Here is a 10,174-nt window from a genome sequence, read left to right on the forward strand (position 1 = left end):
TTTTTTTCAGAGCTGACTTACTGCACATACAATGCATTCCAGGTTTATATTTTAGTATGGGTGATCCCTGGGAAATGGCATTGCTGCACTATGCTCTGTCAGTTGAGCTCTTAAAACATATCCCATTTGCTATTTTACTTATGCATTAGTCCTATTATTTAATTTATTTAATATTATTATTTATGTTTTCTTCAGTGTCACATGATCCTTCAGAAATCATTCTAATATGTTGATTTGGTTTCTGCATAGAAAATAAAGCGAGTAATATATATATATACTGTGTATATATATATATATATATATGGTTATAGCTTGTGTATAGTGTATGATTAAGCACAATAGATCTGTTGTGGTTCTGATATGTTAATGTTCTCTTTAGGAACATTTATGTGTGAATGTGAAAGAGACTGAGAGATTTAACAAATTTAGCACAATCTGCTTTATTTCAGGCTTTGCATTGTACAAAGGCAAAATCTTCAGTGAACATGCGTTTTTCCCATCACATTTCTCTCATATAGATTAAACAAGAATCAGTTTTAGCATCCTTTAAGATTAAAATGGAACCTGTTACCTTTAAACAAAAAGACAGATAAATGTAACTTCCCATCACCAAGACAGTGATGCCACATTCGGTACGCCATGAATCCAAGTATAACTGCACGGTCAGTAAATCCATTCGACATCACACTATTCCCAAACTCAAACCAATCAATAGAAAGTTTTATCACGTACAGACAAGAATATTAGCCAATCAACGGCAATGACTCATTTATCTGATGAACGAGCCAGCTTCAATTTGCTGTATTGATCCTAACTAACGATCTAACCTCAGCTATCCAGTAACTGCCAATGTGTGGTAAAGTGTTTTTTTTTTTCAGAAGAAAAAATAATATGAGAATTCAGCTATAATTCAAAACTAAATCTACACTACAGATCCTAAAAATATCAACTGTGCAGATTCTGGCCACTTCAATGCTTTGTTTAAGGGAGTAAAATGTGTGTCTCTTCAGGGAAAGTAACACAATGGAGTGATACTGTTGCAGTTTACTGCTGCTGCCAGTAGGAGGAGTTTAGAAGCAAGTCACTCCTTCAGGCACAAAATTAGATCAGTAAAATTATTGGGAATGAATTTATGAGGCCGCAGTTCCAGCGCACTCAAACAAGGGATGAGGAAATAACAAAACAAAAGTATGCAACAGATACGCATTACGTAAACTGTTGCATTTAAACTACAGTTTCATTGAAATACATTTCCTTCTTTGGACTTTCTAGTGTCGTATGTGAGTAAAACCCTGTTTTCAAAGGAGCAAAAACACAAGTTCCACTTGTTCACTTACTCCTTTCCATGAATACATCTACATACATACAGTAAGACAAAGAGTTTTAAGCTGTGCTTTGCTGGCATGTGATTGGCAGGCTCCATGGTATTGTACATTCACATCTTTGCACCAGAGAACGCTGTGAATATGTATAAGTTCAGCATGTGTTTGTGTGTGTGTGTTTAGTGTGTGCGTGGCATGGGGTGCTGCAGGGTCATGTGTTCTGCCCCGGTGAAAGGTAGGCGCTGGGTACAGTAGTGGTGCACTACTTCTGGGATGCTTGGGAACACACAGCTGCTCTTTTCCAGTGTGTAGCCGCACTCTTTAGTCTGCGCTACGATGATGTGCACGCATCCTTGACTTGTCCTGTCGAGAGAGGGGAATAAGGATCTTATATCATCTACGTCAGCTTTTCAGGACTGCTAACTCATTTCTTGTTCTCTTGATTTCAGAGATACACAAGCATGCACTTACTTCAGGGCGATGGAGTATTTGCTGGTAGCTGATTCGCTGTCTCGCACCAGGAAGCTGGCCTCCCTACAGTGCTGCAGCTGAGACTCCGCCTCCTGACGACTCACACTGCCATGATACCAGCTGAGGAGAGAGACAGAGAGGGGAGAAAAGGGGAGGAGATTCTTATTTCTACACGGTTTGATTATGTAATATGATTAGAGAAGGTATAGAATGTATAAGAAGAGAATTAAGAGGCATTAAGAAAGATGGGCAACTGTACAAATGGATAGATTTGCCAAATAATGCATTTTAAGTGTTAAAGCAACAAAAAACAGCAAAATTCAAATGACAATGTATGACCTTCTTTCTTCTGTGGAACACAACAGAAGACATTTGGAAAAAAGTTTAAGTGTTTTTGTCCATAAAGTAAAGTCAATGGGGTCCAATTTTGTTGATGATCCCACTGACTTTCATTGAATGGACAAAAACATTTGTCAAAATATCTATATTTTATAAATATCTATATTTTTCAAAATATCTATGTTCCACAGAAGAAAGTCATGTGTTTGAAATGACATGAGGGTTAGAAAATGATGACAAAATGTTCACTTTTGAGTATGCGGCCGTGCTATATTGTTAATATAGTGAAGTTACATGCACTTTGTGAGGCATGTAATAGCCATAATAATAATAATAATAATAATAATAATAATTTATAATAATTCATAATAAACTTAATAGTAAAATTTGCACCCTTCATGTTTTTATTTTGTTTTATTTTGTGTCAAAAAATTTGGAATAATTGAAAAATGTTAATGTTTTTGAAAGAACTATCTTATGATCACCAAGGCTGCATTTATTTTATCAGAAATACAGTAAAAAACTGTAATATGGTAAAATATTATTACAAGTTAAATATATTTTAAAATGTAATTTTTTCCTGTACTTGAAAAAAAAGGAAGTAATTTTTCCTGTAATGGACTGCAGTCTTCAGTGTCACATGTTTCTTCAGAAATATTTCAAAAACATAAAAAACATAATTAATCATTTCAAATGTTATATATAAAATAATATAAAACATTATGTGTGCAAAAATATACATTTTTAAATATATACGACAAAATAAAAACATTTAGAGTGCAAATTTTCATTAGAACATAATGTTATTGTGAAGATTCACAAAGTGATGACTTTCTTCTTGATATAGTCCCTGACATGTAAACTGTTAAGTTGGCCTCTATTGTAAGTGCTAATATACACAGTAGCAAGGTGATCATGTTTTTCATGTCATAGCTGTTAATATACTGTATATTTTAGCACACATATTCTCATTACAATTTTATTTTCATCATCTCATTCTTTGAGTTTCAGGTAATCCAGATAAAATCACCACGTTTTTAAGACACAAACACACACCTCTGTTTCTCCAAGGGCAGGGTGGGATCAACTATTGGTGTCTCACTGTCTGGGGTGGTGCTGGGAGATGAAGGGGAAGTCGGGGACGGGGGATTCGGTCGAAGAGTTTTAGGGGTCCAGCTCTTATGTCTCAGTGTCTGCTGTTTTACAGTAGGAGAACCTGATTCTTCCTTCGACATGCGGTCTATTCCATCAAACTGAGCTGTATATAGAAAGAAACATCAACCACCACAGTGTTTATTATGGCATCTGGCAATAATGACCCCCACCCTGCTATCCCAAATGTTTTGAGCAACTGCTACATCATAAGTACCTCAATAACATGAACTGACTTCTAAATGACTGTTTAATAGTTTTCCTCATTATACTGTGTCTATGCATCAGTAATGTTAAATAAAGAAGCTGCTTCTAATATGATTGTGAAGGCTGTTACCTGACAGCACTCTAACAATCTGTTCCTTCTTCCACTCCCAGGGCAGCTCATACTCAGCCGGTGGTCTGGGGTCAGACTCAGGTCGGGTCAAGGGGATTCCCTCCAGAACCTCCTCATATGGGATATCATAGATCTGAGGGGGTCCAGAGCCTTCGCTTTCTCCTCTATTCAACACCACACACACTTTCAACAAGTCCTTCGAGCCTCGTCTGCGAATCTCTGTGTAAAGGCACAAATGTACATGCGGGATCAGAACTCTTTCCAGAAGATTTCACCGGATAGGAACATTATTAGAAAGTTATTTGTGAAACATTGCCCAAGTAAACTATTTATTCTTGGGCTGTAATTACGGTGTGGTCACATTAGCAAAATCAAATCTCAATTGTCAATAGTGTAGAGATGTATGAAGGGAAGATCACATAGAAGTTACTTTCAAAATAAGCAGATTTCTGTTGGTCAATACAAATTTGCATGACCAACTGTGTAATCTGTGTGGGGAAATCTTTCAGCCTTGTGAAATTCCAGATCATGTGGATTCCTATTGACTAGATTTTGTGAAATATTTGCAGAACAAAAGTAAATGTGACTGCACCTTTAGGCTCACATTTATCAAGCTTCCACAGATTCTCATACTTACAAACCATAATAATATAACACATTCTGTTACGGACCTTGCTTTTGAGCAGCCAACCACTGCCCACTTTTTCAAATGTATCATTAAACAGGACTGAATGAATCGCTCTGTTTCACTGAAAATGGAAAAGTATGGCCTTACAAATAAATTTTACAAGTAAATAGCCCATGTGCTAAAGATGCCGAACAAGATGTCAACATTAATGAGTTCTCTCTCTTTCTCTCACCTTTTTTATCCAATGTGTTAAATATTACAATAATTGTTTAAAAAATATATTAAATGTAATTAGTAATTGCAATATATGACACTGGAAGGTTTTTAGAGCGAGTGGCACTGTTGTCAATCACTTCATACACCAAGTGATGTTTCCCCTACATATATTTGACACATTCCTAACAAATCACTGTATAACTGTTGAAAGAGCAGCTAGGTAGAAGTTTATTCTATGAAGCAACTGTCAAAGATGAATCTGTAGTACACCAACAAATACCAAGATAAATCATAAGTCTTTGTAATCATAAGCAACAGGCAGCAGAACAAAAAACAGGACTCAGTTTTTGAAGGATCATTTTCAACAACAACAACAACAAAAAAGATGAAATCAAGGCTATTTTATGAGGCACTTACAGTAGTTAGGGCGGATTTATTGTTAGGATATAGCAGCAATGTGAAGCTAAACATTTGATCATTTAAACATTTGCATCAACTTTTCAGTTAAAACTTAAGCTCACGATTTTCTGTAATCATTTGCCTTTGTGTGTTGGTTAACTATTTGGTTTAGTTTAGATTTTACATTTAGACTGAATATTTAAATGTTTTTAACCTATAAATAATTTAGATACAGATTAAAATATGAAAAGGGGAAAAACTAAACCTTAATACACGACACAAAACATATAGAAACCTATCTTGTATATAGACATTTTAAAGAAAAAAAACTTTTTCTGTGAAGAAAAGAAAAAAAATATAGCATTTTATATTATTCTCAACCATAATTGTATAACAGTGCATTTTCAGTTTAGTGCATTTTACTTTCATCTCAAACTCCATGTACTCATGCACCTATTCATTCCTCAAGATTTAAAGTTCAACGTCAACAAAACATTGCCTGGAGCTCCATCGTTCTCCATTCACTCACTGTTTCTTTGCTGTCACTTTGTGTCTGGCCTATTGTGTGAGAAAACAATGGTCATACCAGGGGAAAGTCAGACCGAGTCTGTGATTGGCTGGCTTAGCCGGCCACTTCCTGAGTTCTGGGAAGTGATTGGGGGGAGTGAGGAGTGTTGGGGGTCTTTCTCACATAGCCAGGCATACTGGGGGGAAGGCAGGGGTCAACTACCTGTCCATAGAATGGGGCAAAGGAAACACAGACAGGAAACAGGAAGCAGAAAGAGGAAACTGCACCCATTGTCCCAGCACAACACAACCGTGGAAACCACCAAAGAGGGGAGAGAGAGGGAGCCGTGATTTTTCATACCCTTCAAATCCCTGAAAATCTACTTGTTACACCTACAAACACTGTGTATAAGAAATGTTTTAGATGAATAAACGATTATAAGAAAGAGCAGTAAAGAAGAGGTGATGTACCTGTAATAATGAGCTGGGCATCATAAGGTTCCATGTAACCATCATTCTCTCCTTCTCTTTCAGCCTCTCTCTGTTCCCTCGTTTTCTCAGCATCAAATGGGTCAGCATAGTCCTCCAGGATGATCTATTACAAATCAGAAGAAAAGAAGAATAGAAAGGGATATCTATGATTTTTGTTCATGTCTACAAAAGATGATACACCCTCAAAAGTAAAGAAATATTCAGAGTTTAGATTAAGTTCAGCTCAATCAAAAGCATTTGTGGCATAATGTTGATTACAACAAAAAATTATTTCGACTTATGCCTCATTTCTTAAAAGAAAAAAAAAAAACAGAAATCAAGATTACAGTGTGGCCCTTACTATCTAAGTAAATCGTGTCAATTTCTGGAGGATTTAAAAACAGAAATGTGAAGCTTAAAATATTTGTAAAAGCACTTATGTTAATTCTTCTGTTAAAACCTGTGTATTATTTGAGCTGTAAATTTGTTCTATTAAATTGTATGGTTGTTTTAGGGTTTAGGCATTACATTGTCATGGTAACGAACTTTAAAATTGGATATTACTACACAGAAAAGGTTAGTAAACAATGTTTCCCACTAAAATAATGTTAACATGCTTGAGACTATACGAAACAGTGAGTATTAGTATTGATGAGTATTTTAATGTTATGGATCCGCCCTATTCCATTTGTAAATGCCTCACAGTAACCCTGATTTTTTAAGAAAAAGAGGAAAAGTTTAAATTAATTTGTATTAATCAATTTTTCTTTCTGTTTCTAACCTTTCTTTCAGTTTTGCCAAGTCCGCAGTTTTCTTGCAAAATTGGGCAACTTTTATACTGTTGCCACGTTTTTTTTGTTCTTGTTTTTTTCCGGGTTGAAGCGAAGCCCCTCAGAAAGCGATTTTAATAGTAAATTTTTCCCGCAACCCAATTGGTCTAGTTTTGAGTACCATTTGGGGTGGTTTTGTTATGCAGACCTGGCAACCCTGCTTTCTTTACATATCAATGTAACATTTGAAATTACATATCAAAGTTATCAATGTAATGCCAAAAGTGCTATTGATTGAGCTTAAGTTTACAGGAACTTACAATATTCTGTAAATACTATGATACAAATGTTCGCTAGTGGAGGTGCCGCAATCATCTACTTCAGAAATAATGCAAACCCAGCTAAAAAAAAAAAGGGGCATTTAGTCAAAACCTGGAGTTAAATTACATCTTGTGGAATTCTTTGTTCCATCTCATAAATGAAGAATCAGTGCTTCTTTAGCTGAAGAGCTTATGCTTATTCTCCAGCCCATCTTTCCCCTTTCTTTCTCTGATTCTCCCTCTGGGTGTAATTTTTTTTGTGTGTGTGACCTCATGAGATTCTGATTTCTGTGCTATTATGTTCAAAGTGTAGCTGGAGGGGATGTCCGTAAATGGGAGAGGATTTCAGTCTATGTATCAAGTGACATAATTCTTCAAACACTGCCTTCACCAGGGACTGGAAGAATGGGATGGAGCTATTGTGTTATGTATGCATTGTATTCTTTGCGTATTTGTGAGCAAGGGTGTGTGTGTATGCGAGCACAAAAGTGTGTTTCCCACAAAGACAGAGAGAAGAGTGTGTGCATGACTAGGAAAAGAGACAGGAAGAGAGGCAAGGAAAGGGCTTTCATTGTGTTTGTTGCTTTTCAGCTCCACTGTGTCTGCTCATATACAGCAGTTCAATGAAAAGAGCATATAGGGAGAAAAAGAGAGCGGGGAGGGAGGAAAGAAAGATACGAAAGAGAAAAGAGTGGGCTGAGGGAGGGGAGAAGATATTGCTTAAACAAAGAACTGGAAGAGAGATATTGATCTCAATTTTCAAAACAAAGACGTTTGTTTGGTTCTCACAGTCAACAGGGTGACTGGGAAAATTGGAGTATGTCATGTACTAAAAAGAACATCCTCTCTGAGGCCTACTTTATCACTCAGATCAGGGCTATTCTTCCTTTATCTCTGCTAAAAACCCATCCTAAAACCAGCCTATATGCTGGTCCCAGTTGGTTTGAGCTGGTCTTATTTCAGTTCATCAGCAAGTAGACCAGCATGAAAATGCATAATACCCCAAAACTAGCAAAAAAACAGTGATTCCAGATACAAGAACAATATTTGGTTCCCCAAAGAACTTTTCAGTGAGCAGTTCTTAAAAAGCAGTTATTTTTTGTGAGAAGAACATTTAAAAAAGTTTAAACTTTCCCACTATAAAGAACATTTTGTAAAATTGAAAGGTTCCATGGATGTTCAAGGTTCTTTGTGGAACCATAAATGGTTATAACACGCATATAAACACGTATTTTTAAGAGTGTATTTTGCTTTTTGTCCAGAGATGACTTTAAATATTTTCTTGAAAAAAAAAAGTGCATGATATAATTGTTATTCATTGCTTGTTTAGTGGTGTTGCCTCATTCTCAAACTTACCGTTTCTGTTCTGATTGGTGACTTGGCCCTCTCGCTGTCTGGAGATGATCCTCCTGCACTGGATTTTGGATCATTAACCTTGATCATTCTGCTCATGTACGCGTCAGCAAGACTGGTGGTCCGCAAGGTGCGATGGTCTTCAAATCCCTCCATTTTGGTGTGTTTCTTACTTTTCCCAGGGATCAGAATTTCCCATATCTTCCCGTCTTTTAGTGAGCCGGTGCTGGAGTGGTTCCGTCCCAGCTCGATGGCCGAATTTTTACGATTTCTCCCGTGAAGAAGCGAACCCACACCACCTCCACCACTGCCACCGTTTTCCGCTCCAGCATTTTTACGCAGACTCCCCTTCGAACCAGTACCGACAGTCAGAACCGGTTTGGGACGGGACTGAGTTCCCGATTCCGAAGCAGAACGGATGCGGTCGGATCCAGTCTTCAAACTAGTTGGGAAATCTTTAAACCACTTCGCCATGGTGAATACGCACAGGTGTCCGCGCCTCTCTCCATACACACGCTCAACTCCTTTAGGAATAACCGGCTTCTACAATATCACTGACTATGGCCCTTTAATTGATTTTTGCCTAAATTAACAACACTTTAACGCGCCGTTCAGGTTCAGGCTGTTCAGTGCAAGGTTGTTTGTTTTGCTTTAAAAAGAAAAAAGAAAAAATATAATTATTTTTTATTTATTTATTTAGGCTAATTTGGAAAATCTGTAAAATTGATTTAGGGAAAGGTTCCGAATATTAAAATTCCTTTTAGGCTATGTAATCTTGTTTACAGAATTTACCCCATTCGTATTTCTTTTCAGGAAACTTCTTACACTCACAACTATACTACGATTCTTCACATTGGAATATAATGTCTTGTTTTTGTTTGCTCCCAATTATTCCCGCAAGATAAAGAGGAGTCTCTGAAGGGCATGAACGCGGAAAAATTGAAAGTTTTTCTTAGCTCTCGCTGAAGATCCCATTCCCGGTACATCCACTCCAAGCGACAGTCTAAATGAAGTGAAGTGGATGTACATGTACGTGCGTTTGTGCTGCAGCTGTGGGTGGGGGTGGATTCTGTGCCTCTGCAGACAGCTACTCTTCCCCTAAATGGGAACTTTTCATTTGCTGGGCGCTACCCACCTGTAGATGCAAACCTACTTAATATAGTCTACTCAGTAACTACATTTTCAGTTTTTATCAAATGTTTACATTTACTCGACACACTCTTTACTCCAGTGAGTAGGCTATTTTACTCCAGTCAGTGAAGGTCAATTTCTGGTAAAGGCAAATAAATAAATAAATAAATTGACATTTCCATCGTTGTACTCCAGGCTAATCCAGTAAAGGTCAATTTCTGGTTAAGTAAGTAAATAAATAAATATACAACTATAATAAACAACTATTTGACATTTCCACCGTTGTTGGCCACGAAACAAAGATCATTGAACACATGTTGCCCTAATACCGGGACATGTGGTCACATGAAGTTGTCATCTGTAAATAATAGGCCTATAGACTTTTTTAGCTTAATTTAAACAGTACATTTGAAATAAAATATGTTAAAAAAATAATAACGAAAAAGCAACAAAAACAATAATAAAAGAAAATGTAACAAATATTTAAATATGATCTTGTTCTTAATTGATAATTAATTTGATAATTGATAATTAATTAAAAAACTATAAACATCTAAATGCTGAAAAATTAGGCCTATTGTGCAAGACACTACCACAGAGGGGCAGCAGTTTACACCGGGTAACTGGCCCAAGTTAGGCCCTACTTGTAAGGGCAGACACATGGGCAATTTAAAGTTATTTATACTGCCTCCATCTAGTGGCTTATTAAAAAACATCCATAATTCATTGATTAGACGTAAACATTAATTATTTAATTA

The 10,174-nt window shown here is 36.6% G+C and overlaps 1 protein-coding gene across 1 annotated transcript; it reads right to left on the reverse strand.

The window, feature by feature from the left end:
- Nucleotides 1-424: 424 nt before the first annotated feature.
- On the reverse strand, nucleotides 425-9,280 carry LOC107673726 (SH2 domain-containing adapter protein E-like). The gene is made up of 6 exons (XM_016467472.1): nucleotides 8,289-9,280; nucleotides 5,843-5,966; nucleotides 3,622-3,840; nucleotides 3,189-3,390; nucleotides 1,794-1,913; nucleotides 425-1,685 (listed from the first exon to the last, which is right to left on the reverse strand). The coding sequence occupies exons 1-6, from the start codon at nucleotides 8,757-8,759 to the stop codon at nucleotides 1,502-1,504; spliced, it is 1,320 nt and encodes a 439-aa protein (XP_016322958.1). The 5' UTR covers nucleotides 8,760-9,280; the 3' UTR covers nucleotides 425-1,501.
- Between the last annotated feature and the right edge of the window lie 894 nt (nucleotides 9,281-10,174).

The sequence above is a fragment of the Sinocyclocheilus anshuiensis genome, unplaced genomic scaffold (genome assembly GCF_001515605.1).
Source record: "Sinocyclocheilus anshuiensis isolate Anshui unplaced genomic scaffold, SAMN03320099.WGS_v1.1 scaffold1247, whole genome shotgun sequence".
NCBI lineage: Eukaryota > Metazoa > Chordata > Actinopteri > Cypriniformes > Cyprinidae > Sinocyclocheilus > Sinocyclocheilus anshuiensis.